Raw genomic sequence first — 22,831 nt, 5'->3', positions numbered from 1 at the left:
CTGAAATAATAAAGCAATATCGGGAGATAAGTCATGCGTACCGTCGCTATTCTTCCAAACCAGGATAGTGGAAGAGTGGACCAAGAGGCGAGCATGGCCGCCAACTTCCCAAAAAGTGAGGGAAAGTTAGCTTGGTATAGACCTGAGTCCCTCGGAGTAAGCTTGATCCCCAGGTAGGCTAATGAGGTCGACCATTGGAAGGAGAATGTAGATTCTAGGGATTCCAGTTCCGAGGGCCGAAGGTTAATGGACATCACTTTGGATTTTGCCAGATTGACCGATAGGCCCGAAAGCGTGGCAAAGGAATTTAAAAGAAACGTCAGGTTAGGGAAGGAAATTCTGGGTTTAGTGACGGTCAGCAAAATGTCACCCGCAAACAATGACAATTTGTGCGAGGTACCCGCCACTTCAACCCCTGATATGTCCGCATGGGATTGGATGGCACAACGCCAAGGGTTCCGGTGCCAGGATAAGGATGGCACAACGCCAAGGGTTCCGGTGCCAGGATAAATAGAAGTAGGGAAAGTGGGCCTCCTTGGCGGGGTCCTCTCCTAATGGGGAAGGTGGGCAATTCATAGCCATAGTATCATACTTTGGCCTGTGGGGAGTCATAAATAGCTGAGACCCAGCTCAAGAAGGAGGCGCCAAAACCATAGTGGCCAAGAACCTGTGTCAGATAGGGCCAAGACAAAGTGTCAAAGGCTTTATTGACATCTAAAGACAGGAACATTGTTTCCAGGGATCTATCATGTACTATATGTTGGATTTGACGGGGGTGTCTAATGGCATCCCCAGCCTGTCTACAAGGAACAAATCCCACCGGATCCTTTTTTATCAAATGTGGGACAAAGGAATTCAGGCGGTTGGCCAAAATCTTTGTCAGAATTTTCATGTCAATGTTACTTAAGGAGATTGGCCCAATAAGAATGGTCCTTATCTGGCTTAGGAATCATTACAATGTTGGCGATCAGCAAGTTTGGTGTGAATGAATTGCCCTCCTTTACCGAGTTATACATAGCCGCCAAATGTGGGGCAAGAAAATGTGCATGTTTCCGGTAGTAAAAGGCCGTGAAGCTGTCTGGGCCTGGTCTCTTACCTACCTTTTAGTTCTTTAATAAACTGAAGATCTTTGGAAACCTGTATATCTCATTCTATGAGAGACTCATGGGTGTTGGATAGGGAGGGTAAGGGTAAATCCTTCAGAAAAGCATTCAGGCCCTGGGTAGAGGCGTGGGTAGGGGTGGAGTAAAGCTTGGTAAGACTATGGCAGAATTCATCCAAAACCCACTGAGGGTTGCCCGTGAGGATATTGTGGCGGGTGTGCAAGGTTATGGGAGCAAATTTCGGAGTGACTGTATGAAATCTATTGGCCAGCATCACATTGGGTTTATTCGCCTTAGCATACCATTGGGATGAGACTATGGCTAAGAGAGTCACCCTAGCCAGGTGCCAACACATGGGGGAGCAGTGGTCCGTCGGAATCACTGGCCTGTAGTGGAAACAATGCAAACAACTTAAATAGCTTTAACATAGAATCTTAACAATATCTAAAATCTTGGTCAAAAAGAGCAAGTTGAGAACAATAACAATAAGGCAACCTTAGTGCATAACCAGCATACAGAGACAACAGCCACAAGGCCATCAACTCCGGAAGGTCGAGCGGACAAATGTAATCTAGCTGCACCCCCAGTCCTACCAATCTACAAAGCAGGAATGGAGAATTGTGGTGCAGAGAGGGAAAGTGCAACCAACTTGTCCACCAATAGAAGTGTACTCCTACTCAAAGTGCCTTACCCTCCCTCTACCAGTCCCGAAGTCTAACGTAAATATAGCAAAAAGCAACCCAATCCGCTCGGCAATCATAAATGCAGCAGTGTTGAAGATTGGGAGGCAGATTAATGTCAGAGTCCTGCTAGGTAACATATTATGGGTGGTAATCATCGCCCCGGACCGCCATCTCACAGGTGGGGCGGCCCCCCAGCCATGCAGCAAAGGCCAAAGTAGGGTAAAAATATGGCAGGGGGACATCTTCCAAAACACGCCACCTTGATCCACACGTAAAGTTAGCAATTAGACCGAGATCAACTAGTGCGACACGGGATCAGGTAGCCAGGAAAACTGAGATTGACAAAAAGGTGAGATCGGCATCCTCAGCCATAGTTTGGGTGTTGGAAACGTTGGGCCTGTAGGTCCGTAGTGCCGGAGATCCTGATTGAGATCTTTGGGATATTTGAGAGGGCTGGCGGGGGCCCTGCAGGGTCTGGGTCTGGAAGGCGGAAATGGAACATCAGGTTGTGATGAAAGAAGGCCCTGCTGTAGGTCCATGAGGTGGCGTTTTAGGTCAGATGGGGAGGTAGCGTGGAATTGGCGGCCCAGGTGGGAGAAAGAAAGCTTAAATGGGAACCCCCATATTTATTTGATCTTGTGGGATTGCAGCACTTGAAGATAGGGTTTGAGGCCTCAGCGTATGGCGATGGTGACTGGCGAGAGCTCAGTGAATAGCTTGAAGGAGTTACCTTGGAAGGAGAGGTCCTGCTGCTCTCTTGCTGACTGTAGGAGCCTCTCCTTGGTTCGGTAATAATGACATTTGATGATGACATCTTTCAGGGGGGCCCTTGGAGGGTTTGGGAGCCAGGGATTTGTGAATGCGGTCAAACTCCCTGTCCACCGGGATCTCGTGGGCCAGTTCCTGGAAAAAAGCAATAGCTGTTCCCTGTAGGTCAGTGATCGCTTCGGGGATAGCACGTATGCGCAGTTTGTCCCTCCGGGCCCTGTTTTCTGTATCTTCTAATTTATCTCTTAGGTCCACCAACTCAGCGGACATTTTATCTACCACCTCTTTGTGGCCCTCTAGCACAATGGTAGCCAAGTCCATGCAGTGCTCTAATTGATTAGTGCGGTGGACTATCTCTTTAAGGCCCCGCACAAAGTCTGAGGAGAGTTTGCGGGAGGCTGCCGTTATCTCATCCCTTGCTATTCTATGGAATTTGGCCAGCATAGACAGCAGGGAGAGGACTCACCCAATCAGTGGGGAATCGATGGAGACTGTCAGGAGATCCTGGACCCGCAGCAGAGAGCCGAGTCTCGTCGTCAGGCTCTGAAGGTTCGAGGGATGACATCTTGTTTCTTCCCTTGCCTGAAGCTGGGGAGGATTTGCTGTGTTGCCGGTTCTTATGTTGTTTTTCCGCAGAAATGGTACATTACCGCTGGCAGCCTGAAGTGTCCCGGAGCCTCTGGAGCTATGTTTGCAGCGTCCCCGCTATATCTATGTCTGATTAGGCCAGATTTTCAGTTCCGAGCACTGAGCGGAGGAGTCAGGCGGCCATCTCCTTCACGGGCATGCGCCTCCAATGTGTGCGTTCAGAACCCAGAAAATATATAACGAAGGTAGTGCTGTGCTATGAACCTAAATGCTGTGCGTAATAAAGTGCAAAGGTGCTCAATGAAAAGTATTGTTGAAAGAGGCAATGTTCAAAGGTCAATATATTTCCAGTCCTAGGCGGTATAGAAAATGTGTCGCATGCCCTGCGATTTCTTTGGATAAAACAATATGTGTATCAATAAGACAATAAAAGTATATCAAACACTCATGATTCTTCGTCGAACAGTGATAGGAAATATATCCACATGGTGTGCACATGAAGTGAAAAAATGGTGCTCAAAAAGGTGCACTACTATAGCAATAAATCCTGAAGGAATAGGTAGAATTCTAAACGGCATAAAAAAGCATACAAAAAAGTTTCCTCCATATAGGTATATGCTACAGTAATGTCCATATAAGGTGCAAGGTAGGTAAGTGGCTGTATATTAGCAGTGTCAGCATAAAATGGCAAAGTGCTGGTGACAATCCTCCGGCATAAAGTGCTGATGATAGGTGACTTCCTGGTTCCTGTGCCGAGTAATGTATAGATGTACCCTTACCTTACTGCTGTAAGGTAACATTATGTGGGTATATCTCTTGTCAGCCTCCCAGTAAGGCGTATCCGGCTCCACTGGTGTGACTCGTCTGGAATCGGATGTCCCCCTGTTGTCCCTGGTGTGTCCGCATCCAATCAACCTCACAATGGGGTATGGGGGGGGGGGGGATGTAAAGAGGGATGCACAATTAGTGTAGTATTTCCAAATATTTATTGAAAAAACAGTAAAAATAACATCAAGATACTCACGATAAGAAGTATCAAACGGGTATATAACAAACGAGCTGCGAGCTCTCCCATATCACTTCCGGTGCCTCGTGTTCCCGCACGTGTTCGTCACTGTCACATGACTTCATCAGGGGTAGATTTTACTTTTACTGTATTGCCAATAAACATTTGGAAATACTACCTTCACTTTATAATTTTATATGGCCTTAAATGTGTGCATTCGATCATTGTCACGTTTGAAAAGTGCACGACGACCAAGAGCACCGAGTGATGGTAGCACCTTCTCTTTCATTATATAGCGTGCCTTGCAAAAGTATTCGCCCGCTTGGCTTTTTACCCATTTTTTTTTTTTTTTTCTTTTTAAATCCTAAATTATATGTGATGGATCAGAACACAATAGTCTAAGTTGGTAAAGTAAAATTAGTAAAAATATATACACAAAACTTTTTTCAGTAATAAAAAAAACTGATAATTGGCATGTGCGTATGTATTCACCCCCTTTGTTATGAATTCCATAAAAAGCTTTGGTGCTACCAATTGCCTTCAGAAGGCACATAATTTGTGAAATGATGTTCACCTGTGTGCAATCTAAGTGTCACATGATCTGTCATTACATATACACACTTTTTTGAATTGCCCCAGAGGCTGCAACACGTAAGCAAGAGGCACCACTAACCAAACAGTGCCATGAAGACCAAGGAACTCTCCTAACAAGTAAAGGACAATGTTGAGAAGTACAAGTCAGGGTTAGGTTATAAAAAAATCCAAAATCCAAATCTTTGATGATCCATAGGCGCACCATCAAATCTATCATAACCAACTGGAAAGAACATGGCACAACAGCAAACCTGGCAAGAGATGGCCACACACCAAAACTCACGGACCGGAAAGAAGGGCATTAATCAGCGAGGCAGCACAGAGACCTAAGGTAACCCTGGAGGAGCTGCAGAGTTCCACAGCGGAGACTGGAGTATCTGTACATAGCACGACAATAAGCCGTACAGAAAAAACAAAATGGCACATTTTGAGTTTGCGAAAAGGCATGTGGGATAGTCCCAAAATGTATGGAGGAAGGTGCCATCAAAGAAAATGCTATGTCTGGTGCAAACCCATCACATCACCCAAAGAACACCACCCCCACAGTGAAACGTGGGGGCAGCATCATGATTTCAGCAATCAGGACTGGGAAACTGAGTTGAGGGAAAGATGGATGGTGCTAAATACAGGGATTTCTCTTATATTTACTGATTGACACAGCTCCTCTTGGCCATTGGGTTGTTACGCCACCTTTAGGAGACGACTAGGCATAACATGTTATGAAAAACACAGAACTTTTAGTTCTGCCCAAGGGGCGGTCCCTTAGGTAACAACCCCCCAGCCTGCCATGCAGCCTCTGGTTTATTTTGCCTAGTGAAGGAGAAGGACCTAGGAACCCTGTTGGCCCATCGGTCTGTGTTTTTTTTTTCTGCAGAAGCTTTGCTTTTTGCGCAAGACTAAAGATCCTGTGATCTGCTATCAACAGCCGCCTGGGTGACAGGCTGGATACTCTTATCCTTGTAGTCTCTCCAGCCTGGCCAGCGAGCGTGTGGAGTCCAGAGCTACGCGCTGGGTCGGCCACGACGTGCCTCAGCTCCAAAGGTGGTCGGTGAGCTTTAATGCTCTGAGGCACATACATGACTGGGCTACTGATGTCTGCATCAGTGTGCCGTGGCCAGCAGCCACCCCGTACTGATCGGAGAGTGGGTCTGTGATGGCTCTGCAAGACTGGTAAGTACAGCTCTCCCTGCCTCGGTGGAGCTGAGCAGCTGGGCATTCCCTGGGAAGTCGATTTGGGGGTCCTTCACCTCCCTCTGTTCTCTCCCTGTCCTTATCTTCTTTCCCCCCTCCCTGTGGGGGATGCTGCATGTGGCTGCAGAGCGGTGTGTGCCATGTGCAGGGGTTGTCATCTGGGGGGGCTGCGCTGGCTGGCTGTGCTCTGATGTGTGTTCTTCTCTCCCTGGGGGTGTCTGGAGAGGCTGTGTCTGTGATTGCTGCAGCACTGCTCACCGCCATTCTCTGTCACTGTTCCTCGTGGTATTCAGTGTTCGGCAGCCATCTTGGGTAAGGGCAAGGAGCAGCATGCTGGAAGCTCGGCGGCCAATTTCTTGAAGCCTGAGCATGTTTTTTGGTCAGTCTCAAGGAGCAGCATGCTTTCCTGTAGCCCGGCGGCCATTTTCCCTGTGTTCATGTCTTCTATACTGGACGCTCAGTGGATATTTTCTTGGAGCCCGAACACGTAGATCGGTTTCAGCGCCCTAAGCAGCAGCTCTGGATGACACAATGGGATCTCCTATGCACCTGGGAGCTGACAAGGGACACAGGCACTAGTAGCTGGACAGCGTAGAAACTGTCAGGGTGGTGAGTCCTGCAGGAAAGAGCCCCTCAACCAGCACCAGTTAGGAGGGTGGGACCATCACTGTCCTAAGTCCCCATCAGGTGGCAGACAGGGTAGGGTCAGCATGGCTTCAGAAACTGGTGTTTCTTCCCCCGAAAACCAGGCAATTGCAACCGGTTCGCCTGCAGATTGTGCAGTGCCTCTGTATGCTTCGTCGGTGGTCCTCAATTAGTTCATTGCCAAGATGGAGGAGGTGCATGGGGGCAAAGGTGCTAAAAAGCGGCCCCTGCCCCCCCCCCCCCTGACCTCTGGGAAGAGCTCTGATGCAGACTCGGGCCCTGCTGAGGCTGGTGACCCCTGTTCTATTGTTTCAGATGACGTTGACCAGGACCGTTCGGACAGTGAGGATGAGTTCCTGTCCGGGTCCGTGCGATAAAAATCGCTTGTTGGAGCACGTGATACCCTGAAGATTCAGGAGCCAGCAGATCCCTCTGCTGATGTAGTGGTCCCTTTTTGGGTCCCATAAGCCAGCCCATTTACTTAAGGTGTTCCCGTATCTGACTTATTTTGACAAGTTCATTTACAAGGAAGGAGGTTGACCGCAACAGGCCCTTTCGGTCCCTAAGTATATGGTGGTGCGCTACCCCTTTGAGGAGAGCCTTCTCAAGAAATGGTTGGCTCCTCCGGTCGTGGACCCCCCCAGTATCCAGGTTAAACAAAGTAACCAGGATCCCAGTAGATGGGACTCCTGTATTTAAGGACCCCACGGTCAGGAAGGCCGAAACAGTGGCTCGTTCCTTATTTACGGTTGTGAGGTCAACCATGCGACCAGTACTGGCATCCGCATGTGTCGCAGAGTGGGCAAATCTGTTGCACCGCAAATTGGGAGAACAGGCTTCTCCTGTCTGCGTGGAAGTAGCAGACCAACTAGTGCAAGGCCTTAAGTACGTTTGTGTTGTGGCCCTGGATTCTCTCCCTCTGTTATCCAGGGCTTGTGTCAGCAGTGGTGCTGAGGTGCCTTATTTGGTAAAAAATACTGATCTGCTGACCTAGGCATCCAAAAAAGCCTTATGGATCTTCCCTTCCTTAGTGACCGGCTCTTTGGAGCCTCTTTGGATTACATTATTAAAAATGCCACAGGTGGTAAGAGTACTCTACTCCCACAGGCCAGGAAGGCTAAGAAGCCACGCCGTTGGCAAGGGCCCTAATTTTCCGCTTACAACCGGCTTTTTCATCCGCCCAGAGCTTTGCCAAGTGTCCCCAGCCCGACAGGACAACCGCTGCAGGACCAAAGCGTCCCTGGAACTGCAAGCCTAACAAGCCTGCAAGCAAAAGTGCTACCACACGAAGGTTTGCCCCCACCCGCAACTTGGGTGGGGGGGGGTCACCTTCGGGAGTTTGCAGCCCGGTGAATCTCTCGACTGTCTGACCAATGGGTCTGCGATTTGATTTCCTCTGGCTACAAGATAGTTCCTCTCTTGGCCGCAAAACGGATTCTTCCCCTCCAGCATACCAGTACTCCCGGCTTGCCTGGAGTCCCTAATGGGGGCGGTAAGTTACTTGCTGAGTCACGGGGTGATGGTACCTGTTCCGGAATTGGAACGTTTCCAGGGGTTCTACTCCAATCTGTTTGTAGTCCTCAAAAAGGAAGGGGTCCGTCCAATCTTGGACCTAAAAGCCCTCAATTTCTTTGTACAAGTACAGAGGTTCAGAATGGAATCAGTTCGCTCAGTAGTCTCTGCACTCCATCAAGGTGACTCCCTGGCATCTTTGGACAACCAAGATGCGTACCTGCACATACTCATATGCCTTCGGCATCAGAGGTTTCTGCGATTTGCAGTTGGGGAAGCTCACTACCAGTTTGTGGCTCTCCCTTTTGGTTTGGCATCAGCCCCCCCCCCCCCAGTCTTTACCAAGGTATTGGCTCCTGTTTTGGCATTGCTGCGGCAACGCGGGATCGTGAGCGTGGGTTACCTAGACGATCTCCTCCTAAGAGCATCTTCTTCCTCAGTGTTAGAGGAGGATGTGGCGATCACCATGCAAACCCTGCAGGAATTTGAGTGGCTGTTTAATCTAAAGAAGTCGGTGATTGTACAGACTCAGCGTTTGGAGTACTGAGGTTTACTGCTGTACTCCATGGAAGAGAGCGTTTCTCCCTTCAGACAAGCTGCAGACTCAGAGCCACGGTAAAACTGTTGATGAACTGCAGGTGGTCTTCGCTACGCTTCTGCATGCGAGTCCTGGAACTCATGGTGGCCTCCTTCTAGGCAGTACCGGATGCCAGAGTGTTACAGAAGGAGATTTTGACAAAGTGGGACAAATCTCCGTTGTCCCTGGATCGGCAGATTCAGGTGAGCCAGTTAGTCAGGGATTCCCTGCTCTGGTGGCTGAGATTCCTGGCACTTTGCTCCGGGAAGTCGTTCCTACCTCTGAAATGGACAGTGATTACAACGGACGTCAGCCTAACCGGCTGGGGTAGTGGGAGTTCAGTTGACCCAGGGCCCCTGGTCGGTGGAGTAATCCAAGTTGCTGATCAGTCTGCTCGAAACTGAGTGCGATCAGGCTATGCCTCTCCACATGGTCTATAAGTCTTCGTGGGGCGTCTGATCAGGATCCAGTCAGACAACGCCACGGCGGTGGCATATGTCAGTCGCCAAGGAGAAACAAGAAGCTCGGCCGCACGGGAGGTCGCTCACATCCTTCATTAGGCAGAGCGACATGTACTGGCCCTGTCGACCATTTACATCCCGGGAGTGGAGAACTGGCAGGCGGACTTCCTAAGTAGCCAGATGCTGGACCCAGGAGAATGGGCGTTGCATCCGGGGCATTCAGGCTACTGTGCCTGCGATGACACATACCAGACGTGGATCTTCTGGCCTCCCATCTCAATCTGAAGGTGCCAAGATTCATGTCCAGGACAAGAGATCCTTGGGCAGACGCACTGGTGGCTCCGTGGGATCAGTACCAGCTGATCTATGCCTTTCCTCCGCTGAAGCTGTTACCACGTCTGCTCCGCAGAGTGGAGGCCGAGGGGATCCCAGTATTACTGATTGCCCTAGATTGGCCCCAGCGTCCTTGGTATGCAGATCTAGTGTGCCTGGTGGCGGACACCCCATGGTGACTACCATTACGAGAAGACCTTCTGTCTCGAGGTCCGATTCTCCATCCTGCTTTACCATCGCTGGTTTTAACGGCATGGCTATTGATAGCCATGTGTTGAGGAACCAGGGGCTTTCGGGACTCGATGATTCCAACTGTGCTGAGAGCACAGAAATCTTCTTCTCTGAAGATATATCATCGTACCTGGAAGGCCTACATCTCCATGTGTGAGGAGAAAGGATGGCGTTCACGCTCCTTTTCTATATCCAGGATCCTGCTGTTTCATACAACAAGGAGTAGACCATAAATTGGCTTTAAGCGCCATTAAGGGACAAATATCAGTCTTGGCTGTCTTTTTTTTTCAGCGACCCCTGGCGTCTCACTCTATAGTGAGCACTTTTGTTCAAGGAGTCCGACATGTAGTCCCTCCGGTGCATCCACCGTTACCCCCGTGGGATCTGAACCTGTTGCTATTGGCACTTCAAAAACCGCCATTTGAAAATATCAGAGAGATCATGCTGTTGACCGTTTCCCAGAAAGTGGTCTTTCTAGTGGCCATTACTTCGGCCAGGAGGGTTTCGGAACTGGCGGTCTTGTCTTGCAAGTCGCCCTATCTGGTTATCCAGAAGGATAAGGTGGTGTTGCGTCTGCAACCTTCATTTCTGCCGAAGGTGGTTTTGGTGTTCCACATCAATGAAGACATTGTGTTACCATCTCATGTCCTAAACCGACACATCCTAAGGAGGTGGCCCTCCATTCCCTGGACATGGTTCGGGTTCTTAGGGTGTATTTGTCTGCTACGGCTCCCTTTCGGAAGTCGGACTTCTTGTTTGTGTTGGTGGCTGGTCCAGACATCAAGTGTGTAAAACGGCAACTTGGTCGTCTGTTCAAACCTTTACAAAATTCTACAAGGTAGATGTCAGTGCATCGGCTGATGTCTGTTTTGGCCGCAAAGTTTTGCAGGCGGCCGTATAATTTCAATTGCACTTAGATTTTTTTCTTGGTTTTTGGTAAAAACACAGTGCCTTTAAGGAAATGCACTGTTGCATTTGTTACCACAGTTCTGAGGCGGTTTGGAGGTAGTGACTTCCAGTTGAGTTTTTTTGTTGGTAAAAAAAGGTTTTGATTTCCCACACACTGTTTTTTTTTTTTTTTTTTTGTGGGTAAAGTCTTTATACTAGTTCCCGCATGCCATGATGGGTGAAGATTTTTATGCTGTTTTCCCACCCCTCGTTTTGGCACTGCTTGGGGACGTCCCAATGGTCTAACATCGGTGAACATAAGAGAAAATAGGATTTTTTGTACTCACCGTAAAATCCTTTTCTCTGTAGTTCACCGACTGACACAGCACCCGTCCCTCCTATTTTTCTTTACTTTATACTGCTTGTTGACGTACTGAAGCTGCAATGCAGGCTGTGGGGTTGTTACCTAAGGGACCGCCCCTTGTGCGGAATTAGAAAGTTCTAGTTTTTATATTACATGTTAAAATGTTATGCCTAGTCCTCTCCTGAAGGTGGCGTAACAACCCAATGGTCTGAGAGGAGCTGTGTCAGTCGGTGACTACAGAGAAAAGGATTTTACCAAAATCCTATTTTTTCCAAACAAATGCGCTTGTAAGACCGATGCGCAAATACGCTGTGACTGAAAGTATTGTAATGACTGCCCATTTATTCTCTGGGTGTTAGAAAAAAGTATAATATTTGGGGGTTCTAAGTATTTATTTTTTATTTTTTTTGAGTTTGAAAATTATTTTATTGAAAAGCAGTACATAACAACTTAATGTCACCATTTCACTCTGGTGCATATCATGGATAGCAAAAATATACATCCGTGAGATGGTACATCAGTTAAACATTGAAAGTTAAATGATGACTAACTCAGCCTGAGAATTAGCAACATGAGATACAGTAGGTAAGTGCACTATTGTCGAGCTTCGGTCCCGACACCACTATCGAGTTCAGACTGTCAGGTTTCCGAGAGTCTGCCGATATCCTGAGTGCTCCTACGTAAATGGGAGAGTCCTCCTCTCCCAAGGAACGCAGTCGTTACCCCAAAGGTGAGGGCCCCCCAAGGTGAGCTAGTTCTGAAGCTCTGCTTGAAGCTTAAAGGAAGCAAGGTGTGGTCTACAGGGCTGAAGATACAGTTGGCTAATCCCTGCAAGTGAGACTAATATGTAAACGTGAGTCCCAGCAGAACCTTCACTGGCTTATGAAAGCCTGTCATTTAATTCAATATGAACTAGGATGTAGAAAAGGAGATGAGAGAAAAGGTGGAGAGAATAGAGGGTAAAGAAGAGGGTTGCCTTAATGCCTGAGTAAGAATGTAATTGCATTATTCTCTGACTCCAGGAATGAGAGACATTCCCCGTATGCCTAGCCCAGGGCTCCCAGATTGCTTCAAAACTTTTAGAGTTGTCCATTATCGTGCTGGTCATCTTTTCCTGTGACATTATCCACGAGATCTTCCTCTTGGCAGCCAAGAGGGATATATTTGGACTTTTCCAGGCCTTTGCTATTACAATTTTAGTTCCCAAAAGCATAAACAAAATCTTTTTGTGAGAGTTTTTGGGGATCTTGGGAATGTGTACATTCAGTAACGCTATCTGGGGGGATTTCGGTATAGCGAGTCCTGTGACTCTCCTAATGAGATTAAAAATGTTATTCCAAAATCCTCTAAGTCTTGGACATTCCCACCATATGTGGAGCATAGAGGCCTGAGCTAGGCATTCTCTAAAACATAACGGTGAGGTAGAGGGAAACATTTTTGATAATCTAGCGGGTTACTAGGTACCATCTTGTTTATACTTTCAGATTTGCTTCTATCAAGGTCATATTCAGTATACCTTTATATGCTCTCGTTCCCATTTTATGCCATTCCTCCAGGTCCCAGGTCTCCTGCAGATCTTTCCCATGCTTCCATGTACGGGAATTTGGAGGTAGGTTCTGAGAGTGAAGTGTAAATTATAGATATGCCTCCTCTATGCTCCATTGCCTGTCCACACCAGCATTCATATTGTGTAAACTCTGGTGGGGAAGGTTTATTTTTCCATAAAGAGTGCAAGAAGTGAGAAATTTGGAATCTAAATTTTTTTCGAGTCGGGCATCTCCATTTTCTGAATGCAGTGTTTCAATGAGATTGGGCCCGAAGCGGAGAAGAAATGTCCAATACGACACATCCCCTTATCCAACCACCATTGAAATGATTTGATGTCCATGCCAGGGCTGAATAGTGGGTTATGAAATATGTTAGCTAGAGGGCGAATTTCAGGGCGAAGGGGAATGCCCACCAGTACTTTATTTCCTTCTGTGCAAGAATCTGCAGTGGTTTGAGGTCTCTGCGCCTCTGAATAGTCATGGGAGAGATGCCCGCAAAAATCTGTTTGTCCTGGCGCATGAAGGAGATACGGGATTGCTGACGTGAGATTTTCACGATCTCCTCCTTCACGCTGTAGAAGTGCGGTTTCACTATTACATCTGTTGGGGGCCCATCTTTCCTGGGGAGCCCCAATGATCTGTGTGCTCTAATTCCAATTTATGTGGTGTTATTGTGGGAACCAGAGATTTTATGAGCTCCTGGATCACCTTGGGAATATAAGTGTTAGATTCTGGGATACCTATGACCCTGAAGTTGTCCATTCTCTAACAATTTTCCAGGTCATCAATCCTGTTTTAGAGCAGCTTCCAATTGCTCTTGGACAAAATGGATGTGATCAGTGTTCTGATTCGCCCTGGACGCAGTAATGGCGAGTTTATGTTCAGTGGCTTCCATCCTGGAGCCTAGGTTTTGGAAATCGGAGTGCATGTCGCTTGTGATTTTGTTGGCAGTGTGAGATAATCCCCTTTCCAATAAATCAGACAGTTGAGGAAGAAATCTCCTGCATTCTGTGGTATGTCGGGGCCTGGGCTCCCTTGGAAGGCCATGGCGTCCTGCAGTGCAGGGGTATTACACAGGGGGTAAAGCAAGTAATTGTCCATTGACCGCTCTATGAGTGATTCAGTAGATGCTGGCGATGGGGTCACACTGTGGGAGATGCTGGGGTTTGCCTGGGGTGTGTAGGCTAAGGTGGCTGGGGCGATGATTTGCCTGCATTCAGATTGTCCCACTGTGTGTGTGTGTGTCTCGTGGCTGAGACGTGGCTGCCATCTTGGATTTGGCCTGGGTTCCCTCTGCTGTAAACTGCTTTCCCAAGTCCCGCGGACAGAGATGCCTGGCATAGGGGGGGTGTGCGTTTGCTCCCCGTTAAGTTCCCCCTGTCTGCGGGGGTCCTGCTGGCTTTGATCCGGGGCTAGGGCTGCTGGCTGGCTGGAGTAGTGCGGAGCTCCCGGCTTAAGCGGCCATCTTGGAAGTCCCACGCATGCGCACCGGTTCTAAGTAATTTTATAGCAAAAAAATTTTTTTTAACTTGTAATCAACAAATCTCAGAAAGATTGCTCGGTCTTTAAGTGGTTAAGCACACTGAAGTTCACCGTGTGCAGTGAAATCAAAGTAAGAAATATTTACTGCAGGACAAGAGCCTGTAAAATTGTGCAAGGCTAAAGGTAAGGCTGGATTTTAAATCAGAACATTGTCAAGTGAGTAGCCATATCTGTGTTATCAATAAATATAGGGATAATTATAAAAGGGGATAGTGTTCGTATTCAAACTTTAGAAGTCCTCATTACTGTGTGCAACAACTTCACAGCATGTGAGAAAATCTCTGTGATTTACAATTTATCACACCAGGTATTTAGATTTGCAGTGGAAGAGCTCTTGGTGAGTCCCAGTAGAACTTTCACTACTTATTCCTTTTGCCTTCCTTTTTTATTATTTTTATTATTGTAAAAATATATTGAGCAATAACTTTTTGTACAGTATAGAGTTACTACCTGATAGCTTTTATGATCAAATGCATTCTGATTTCTGTTATACTAACAGACCCCCAATGGGCTTTGTGATTTTATTTTCAGCTTTCGCTCTTGCAGAGTTAATAGACAATTCACTTTCAGCAACAGCACAAAATTCAGGCATTCGAAATATACAGATAAGCCTGGTACGTAGCATTGGTATTGAATTGTTTCTCTCATGTACATAATTATTTTCCATTTGGCTCAATTTTTTAAAAATATTTATTTTATGAATTCAACAGCTTTTTGATGAAACTCGAGGAAAGCCTGCTGTTGCTGTCATAGATAATGGAAAAGGAATGACTTCAGTGCAACTTAAAAACTGGGCAGTGTATCGTTTGTCAAAGTTTACACGAGGAACTGGCAATTACAGGTTTGAGATGTTATTGTATGCATATCACATATATCACAAAATCTACTGGAAATTTGCCTCTCTCTCTCTCTCTCTCTCTCTCTCTCTCTCTCTCTCTCTCTCTCTCTCTCTCTCTCTCTCTCTCTCTCTCTCTCTCTCTCTCTCTCTCTCTCACCCCTTTTAAATAATTTCATATAATTTAATTTGTTACTAATGATAAATCCTGCTTCCAACAGTATAACGCAATTGTATTCCTTTATCGTACATCCCAGGGCATCTTCATATTTATTACAGTAGGGTTATACCGCCACCTTGAGATGTTTGGACACTGCCAGAAAAACCCTACCCATTCATAACCCCTCCTAGGCAGTTATAGCCTCAGATGTTTTGCTTCAATATGTGCCACGTAGCAATTGGTATTCAGTGATAAACATACCACCACCGCCACTTCTATGTGATTTTCCCACTCAGCTTGGGGAAAGCCCGCACGGGTCAGATAACACCTCTGGTTTACTATTGTAATCTATCATTTTCATCAAGTACGCTGGGAACAGTTCCTTTTTGGTCTCATGCACACTGGAAGTTATAATAATGTTAAAAAAATTCCAGTAGCTTTACAGTGAGTTTTTTAACGTTTTTCCAATAGAGTTTTTAGCACTTTTTTTTTTTCAATGGATTACGTTGGAGTGTTCTTACAGCTGAAAAACAACTCCCGGAACCCAGTAATTTCGGGTTTTTATTACAGCCAAAAAACTCCCTAGCCAAAAACAGTAGATAACCTATTTGTGCATGGACAAATGGGTAACACAAACACAATTTGTGCAGGATAACATGCTGGAGAGTTTGACTTTGTAAAAAAAAAGTTTGAAGCCAATAACAGCAGCTGTAAAAACATCCAGTGTGCATGCGGCCTTAGAGTTGCTCAGAGCATAAAAGAGATTCATCCTGCAATATTGCTTAAATAAATGTTTTTTTTTTCAAAAACATAAATGCCCACACATTGCTATCATCTTTTAATACACCTGAGATAATCATACACCAAAAGCTTGCATCTACACAGCCTCCTCTGGGCTTATGATAAAGCGGAGGTGACGTGACTGGCTCCACCTGACGCGTTGCGTCACTGGTCACGTAACTTCACGTAACTTCAAGGCAATGGACTCCGGTGAGGAGTCACCTAACTTCTTCAAGGGAATGGACTCCGTTTAGGGGGGGATTTACAAGATGACAGATGTGTGAGTGGGAATTTATTATTTGATTTGTTTAATAAAAAGATTTATTTAAGCAATATATTTTATGCTTTGATCAACCCTAAAGGAGCAGTTCGCAGCATACTTGATGAGAACAATAGCAGACCCAGGATTCAGCTGTGTTTCTTTTCAATGACCTTTAACCAGAAGCATGTTTTGACCCATGCAGTCTTTCCCTAAGGTGAGTGGAGAATTCACCTAGAGGTAGCGGTGGTGGTTTGTTTATCACAAATTACTAATTTGTACCTGGTACATACCAAAACAAGTTTTTTCTCCAAGGAAGGGATCCCAGATTTATCATTTTTTGGGACGTTATCACTTGGTCTGTTTATCATTTATTTGTATCATTGTACTATTGTGTGTTATACATTATTATTATTTATATTTTAAAATATTTTCTCTTATATTCACCGACCGACACAGCTCCTCTCTGTAACAACATTGGTTGTTAGCTTTATCACTAGGAGAATACAAAGCATAGTTTAACACAACAATCAGATCTTGGTTCCGCCCAGGGGAGCGGTCTCTTGGGCTAAAACCCTCCACCCTGCCAAGCAGCATCAGTTTTATTTTGCCTAGTGAAGGAGAAGGACCTGGGAACCCTGCAAGCTCATAGGTCTTTGCTTTTTTACGCAGAAGCTTGGGTTTTTGTGCAAGATGAATGATCCTGTGATCTACTATCAACAGCCGGCTGGTTGACAGGCTAGATACCCTTATCCTTGTAGTCTCCCCAGTCCGGCCATTGAGCGTGTGCAGGTCGCAGCTATGGCTCGGCAGGCCATGACAAAACCTCAGCTCCAGAGGTGGTCGGTGAGCTTTTATGCTCCGAGGCGTACATATGACCGGGCTACTGATGTCTGCATCACAGTATGCCGAGGCCAGTAGCTACCCTGTACTGATCAGGAGTAGATCTACAATGGAATGTCTTCCAGCTCTTCAGGAATGGTAAGTACAGCTCTCCCTGCCTGGTGGGGCTGAGCAGCTGGGCATTCCCTGGGAGGTCGATTCGGGGGTCCCTCACCTCTCCCTCTCTTCTCTCCCCTGTCCCTATCTTCCCTCACCGGGGGGATGCTGCATGTGGTGCTGAGCGGTGTGTGTTTCAGATCCCTGGAGGCTCTCACCTGGGATAGGGGACTGGCTGGCTGATGGTGTCCTGGATCCTGTGTGTTAAGCTCCCGGTAGGTGCCTGTGAGGGTCTGGCTGTGTTTTCGGTGCAGCGCTGTGTCTCTGTCTCATTCTGTCTCTGTCCCTCATGGAAGCTGACCGGCAGCCATTTTAGGTGTGGGTGAGGGCAGCATGTCTTTCTGGGCTTCAAGCGGCCATTTTCCTGCGTTCTCCTATTCAGGACACTAGCGGCCATTTTCTAGAAGCCTGAGCACGTTTTCAGTGTTCTCAATCAGCAGCTTACATGTGCTCTCACAGCCATTTTCCCTGTGTTTGCTGTCTGTTTACTGGATGCTGGGCGGCCATTTTATTGAAGCTGAGCACGTTTTTCAGATCGTTTAATGCTCATTCTGATGACTGCCACCAACAGTTTTTGTTTCCTCTGCACCTGGGGGCACTCAGGGTCTACAGGCACTACTTGTGAACAGTGCAGAGCTCCTCAGGGTGCTTAGTCCGGCGGGTTAGAGCCCCTCAGTCAGCGGCAGCAAGGAGGGTGGGACTGTCACTGTCCTAAGTCCCCTTCGGGTGGCAGACAGGGTAGGGTCAGCATGGCTTCAGAAACTGGTGTTTCTTCCCCCGAAATCCAGGCAATTGGCATTGCCAAGATGGAGGCAGTGCGTGGGAATAAAGGTGCTAAAAGCGGCCCCTGCCCCCCACCCCCCATCCTCTGGGGAGAGCTCTGACGCAGACTCGGGTCTTGGTGAGGCTGGTGACCCCTGTTCTGTCTTGTCAGATGACGCTGACCAGGACTGTTTGGACAGTGAGGGTGAGTCCCCGTCCGGGTCCGGACGCGGCAAAAAGCTTGTTGGAGCACTTATCACAGCTGTATGTGATACCCTGAAGATTCAGGTCCCAGCGGATGCCTCTGCTGATGTACCAGTCCTTTTTAGGTCCCGTAAGCCAGCACGTTCACCTAAGGTGTTCCCGTATCTGACTTATTTTGACAAGTTCATTTACAAGGAATGGGATTGCCCGCAAAAGGACCTTTTCGGCCCCCAAATAAATGGCGGTTCATTACCCCTTTGAGGAAAGTGATACTGGTTGCCCCAGATTGGCCTTGCGTCCCTGGTATGTAGAGCTGGTGCATCTGGTGGCAGACGCTCCCTGGCGACTGCCGCTGCAAGAGGACCTTCTGTCTCAAGGTCCGATTCTCCATACTGTTTTACCCTCGTTGGCTTTAACGGAATGGCTATTGAGAGCCAGGTATTGAGGAACCGGGGTCTATCGGTCTCGGTGATTCCGACTATGTTGAGAGCACGGAAATCTTCTCGGAACATATACCATTGTACCTGGAAGGCCTACTTATCCATGTGTGAGGAGAAAGGATGGCATCTGTGCTCCTTTTCCATATCCAGGATACTGCTGTTTCTCCAGCAGGGAGTTGACTAGAGATTTGCATTAAGCACCATCAAAGGGCAAATTTCAGCCTTAGCTGTCTTTTTAAAACGACCCCTGGCGTCGCACTCTTTTTAGTGAGCACCTTCCTTTAGGGGGTACGACATGTAGTCCCTCCGGTGCTCCCACCGTTAACCCCATGGGATTTGAATCTGGTGTTGGCGCTTCAAAAACCGCCGTTTGAAAATACCAGGGACAGTCCCCTGTTGACTCTTTCCCAGAAAGTGGTCTTTCTAGTGGCCATCACATCGGCCAGGATGGTTTCGGAGCTGGCGGCCTTGTCCTGCAAGTCGCCCTATCTGGTTATCCACAAGGATAAGGTGGTGCTGCGTCCGCAACCATCTTTTCTGCCTAAAGGGGTCTCGGCTTTTCATATCAATGAGGACATTGTATTACCATCTCTGTGTCCTAAGCCGAAGCACCCAAAGGAGGTGGCCCTTCACGCTCTTGATGTGATTAGGGCTCTGAAGGTGTATTTGTCTGCCACGGCTCCCTTTCGGAAGTCAAACTCAGTTTTTTTCGGTGACTGGTCCAAAGAAAGGCATGGCGGTCTTGTCGGCCACCATTTCCAGGTGGATCAGACAGATTGTAGTACAAGCCTACGCCTTGAAGGAGCAGGTGCCCCCCTTTCCGATCACGGCCCACTCCACAAGGGCAATCGGAACATCTTGGGCCTTCCGACACCAAGGGTTGGTCGCTCAGGTATGTAAGGCGGCGACCTGGTTGTCTTTCCATACGTTTACCAAGTTCTACAAGGTAGACGTCAGTGCATTGGCTGATACCTGCTTTGGCCGCAAAGTTTTGCAGGCGGCCGTGTAGTTGCAATTGAATATACAATATATACTTTTTCCTGGTTTTTCGATAAAAATACAGTACTGTATGTTAATGCACTGTTGCATTACTTCCGCAGTTTGGTGCGGTCTTAGGTGATCACTCCTGTTGAGGATACCCTGTTTTTTTGTGGTGGTTTTCTACACACTGCTGTTTTTTGTGGGTATAGTTTCACTAGTTCCCACTTGCCATGGTGGATTAAGTTTTGTGCTGTTTTTCCCACCCCTTGTTTTGGCACTGCTTGGGGATGTCCCATTTTGTTAGGAGAGAGGAGCTGTCGGTCGGTGAATACAAGAGAAAATAGAATTTGTTTTGTACTCACCGTAAAATCCTTTTCTCTGTAATTCACCGACCGACACAGCACCCGCCCCTCCTTTTATCTTTACGTTATACTGCTTGTTGATGTACTGATGCTGCTTGGCAGGGTGGAGGGTTTTAGCCCAAGGGAACGCCCCTCTGGGTGGAACTAAGAGTTCTGAGTGTTGTGTTACAACTATGCCTAGTATTTGCCTAGTGATAAGGCTAACAACCCATTTTGTTACAGAGAGGAGCTGTGTCGATCGGTGAATTACAGAGAAAAGGATTTTACGGTGAGTACAAAAAATCCTATTTTCTCTAGTCGCCTGTTCAGGACAGCACTAGAGAGATAGGCTCCACCTCCGGAGGCAGGAAACACATCATAAAATCTTTAAAGGGCGGCTCCTGTCCCTTCTCCCTCAGTCTTTGTGTTTCCTCCACCAGAGGAGGAGGCTGGATGGGAGCGCTCCTTCCCCTGAAACTGGGATAGCCCACGAGAACAGGGGAAGGAGGTCTGCTTACCTGGTGACAGGAGGGCAAACATTTGGAGTCCCCAGTCAGGTTTAAGGCAGCTGTGACTGGCGTCTTCCTCGATAACCCGGGGAGGGCTGGTATTCCCTGCTTGACTGCTGGATTGTAATTTTGGTATAGGTCAGGCAGGGGGTGGGTGTAGGCTTTGGGTTCCGGCCTGTTGAACACTGGAGGAAGGCGGGGACTTCCGGTAAATCACTTCTGGTTCCGGGTCGCTTGGCGAGCATTGGACGTTGGAACCAGGGCACCTTATTTGAAAAGCGCCAGCCACAGGCAGACTTGGCTGCACCACAGCCTTAGGGAAAAGCCTCTAGGCGGTCAGGCTAATTTCTGAATGGAGCATGGATGCAGCAGAATGTGGCAGTGGAGCCAACCCAGCCAATTTAAACATGATCCCGACTAATGTGATGTGTCTTGCAAATCCTGTTAGCATTTGGTGGGGTGCCCATAGGTGTTTGGTGAAGGCATCCTATTTTGCTAAGGTTTACGCTGATGGTAGCTTGTCTGTTTCCCTTCCTTTTTTCTTCCCCTCCTTCTCTTGTCTTAGGCTTTGCCCAAAGAACAGGAGAGGTCAGGGGGAAGAAGAGATGTCCATCGTGTATGAACAAATTTAAGGAGGGATGGATTAAGCCCATCTGTAAACCCTGCATAGATAAGTTGGTTTACAAGGAGGCTACGGGGGCCTGTAAAAAAACTGATTTCTGGGGTTCAGAAAGAAATGCTGTCCATCAAGACAATGTTGCCAAATCTTGAGACCCCAAAACAATCAGCCGCAGTTCCCCCTTCTTCTGCCCCAGAGGAAGGTGATGAATCAGGGGAAGAGGAATTAGATTCTCTGGACGGCCTAAGTGAGGTGGCATCATCCAGAGATATTCCGATTCAAGGGACAAGCTCACCCAGATACAGGCTCTCACGCGAGGAGGTTGATGCCTTATTGGGGGTGTTTTATGAGACGCTCAAAATTAAAGAGGATCAGGTCTCTCTGTCCTTGCATGACCGGATGTTTTAAACCCTGAAGGAAGATCCAACCAGGGTTTTTCCGGTTCACAGCGCACTGATGGACTCTATTAAAAAAGAGTAGGTGGAACTGGAGGAAAAACTATTTTTTCCCAAAAGTTTGAAGAGGAGATTTCCTTTCAGTGAGGATCCCACCTGCGTCTGGAACAAGGTACCCAAAGTAGACGCAGCCTTCTTCCAGTGTGCTATATCAACAGACCTCGCCTTTGAGGACATGGGTGTCCTCATGGAACCCATGAACAAAATGATGGATGTGCTGCTGTAAAGGTCAATGGAAGTAGCCATGACAAACCTAAAGCCTGCGATGGCCACAACAATAGTGACTCGTAATCTAGAGGTCTGGCTGGAACAATTGCAAGAAAGTGGGACCTCTAGGAAGGAAATATTGGTTTCCCTTCCTATGCTGCAGCAGCAGGCTACATGGAAGATGCTTCTGCAGAGTCGGTCAAACTTTCAGCAAAGGCCACTGCCCTCATAAATTCATCTTGCAGAGCACTATGGTTGAAATCCTGGTCAGGGGATCCGACCTAGAAAATGAGGCTATGTGGTATCCCCTTTGAGGGAGACCTCCTGTTTGGGCAGGATCTAGAAAAGGTTCTGGATAGCACTGCGGACAAGAAAAAGGCCTTCCCTACTAAGACTAAAAAGGCACCAGGGAAACGTTTTTTTCGTCCCCAATGGCAGGGAGTCACAAGGACAGACCTCCAAAGGGTCAGCTCCTGAAAAACAGTGGGGAGGGGGAAAACCAGAAACGCGTTCTGTTTTCCTCTCCTAAGAAAACCACTAAGTCCCAGTGACTTAGTTCCCGTGGGGCGAAGACTTGGGCAGTTCCTCCCACAGTGGGAAAAGACTACCCCAAATAATTTTATCATGAGGATTATCGGGGTGGGCTACAGAATACAGTTCAAGCACACTCCGCCTATGAGAATGTGTGTGACCAAGCCTCCCAGAGATTCTCAGAAGGCAACGGCCTTGCTGTCACAAATTGTCGATTTGGTAGACCAGTGCCAAGACAGGAGGTAAACTGCGGTTTCTACTCGCATGTGTTTGTAGTGAATAAATGCAGACAGGCAAATTCTGGCTAATTTTATAAAGTTACTATACAAGTGGGTAACATACAAAAAATTCCAGATGGAAATGCTTTACAGTAAGGTCAACCCTTCCCCAGATTGTTTCATGGCCTCCCTCGATCTGAGGAATGCCTACATACACGTCCCCATCAACGAGGAATCTCAAAAATATTTGAAGGTAGCGATTCAGTGGGGAAGGCAGAACCGACATTTTCAGTTCAGGGCCCTGCCATACGGGCTATCCCCCTATTTACAAAAGCCCTGGCAGAAGCATTGTCTCCCCTGAGACTGAAGGGGATCGTGGTCATATCGTATTTGGACAACCTTTTATTCTTTAGCTCCTCCGAACTCCAACTACAGGGAGATCTGTGGGTAGCCATTTCCTTTCTAAAAAGTCTGGCGTAGTTGATAAACTAAGAAAAG

At 47.4% G+C, this 22,831-nt stretch overlaps 1 protein-coding gene across 3 annotated transcripts in view; it reads left to right on the top strand.

Moving 5' to 3' along the window:
• SMCHD1 (structural maintenance of chromosomes flexible hinge domain containing 1) overlaps positions 1 to 22,831 on the top strand; it is a 621,656-nt gene that overhangs the window by 101,583 nt on the left and 497,242 nt on the right. For all 3 annotated transcript variants that reach the window (XM_077492529.1, XM_077492527.1, XM_077492528.1), the window contains exons 4-5: positions 14,565 to 14,647; positions 14,744 to 14,874. In XM_077492529.1, coding sequence (XP_077348655.1) covers positions 14,565 to 14,647; positions 14,744 to 14,874 — 214 coding nt within the window. The remainder of the gene's footprint in view (positions 1 to 14,564; positions 14,648 to 14,743; positions 14,875 to 22,831) is intronic.

The sequence above is a fragment of the Lithobates pipiens genome, unplaced genomic scaffold, assembly GCF_037356315.1.
Source record: "Lithobates pipiens isolate NorthernLeopardFrog02 unplaced genomic scaffold, aLitPip1_a1.2 Scaffold_19, whole genome shotgun sequence".
NCBI classification, from domain to species: domain Eukaryota; kingdom Metazoa; phylum Chordata; class Amphibia; order Anura; family Ranidae; genus Lithobates; species Lithobates pipiens.
Note: the sequence above shows the minus strand (reverse complement) of the source record. Positions and strands in the feature narration are given on the sequence as shown.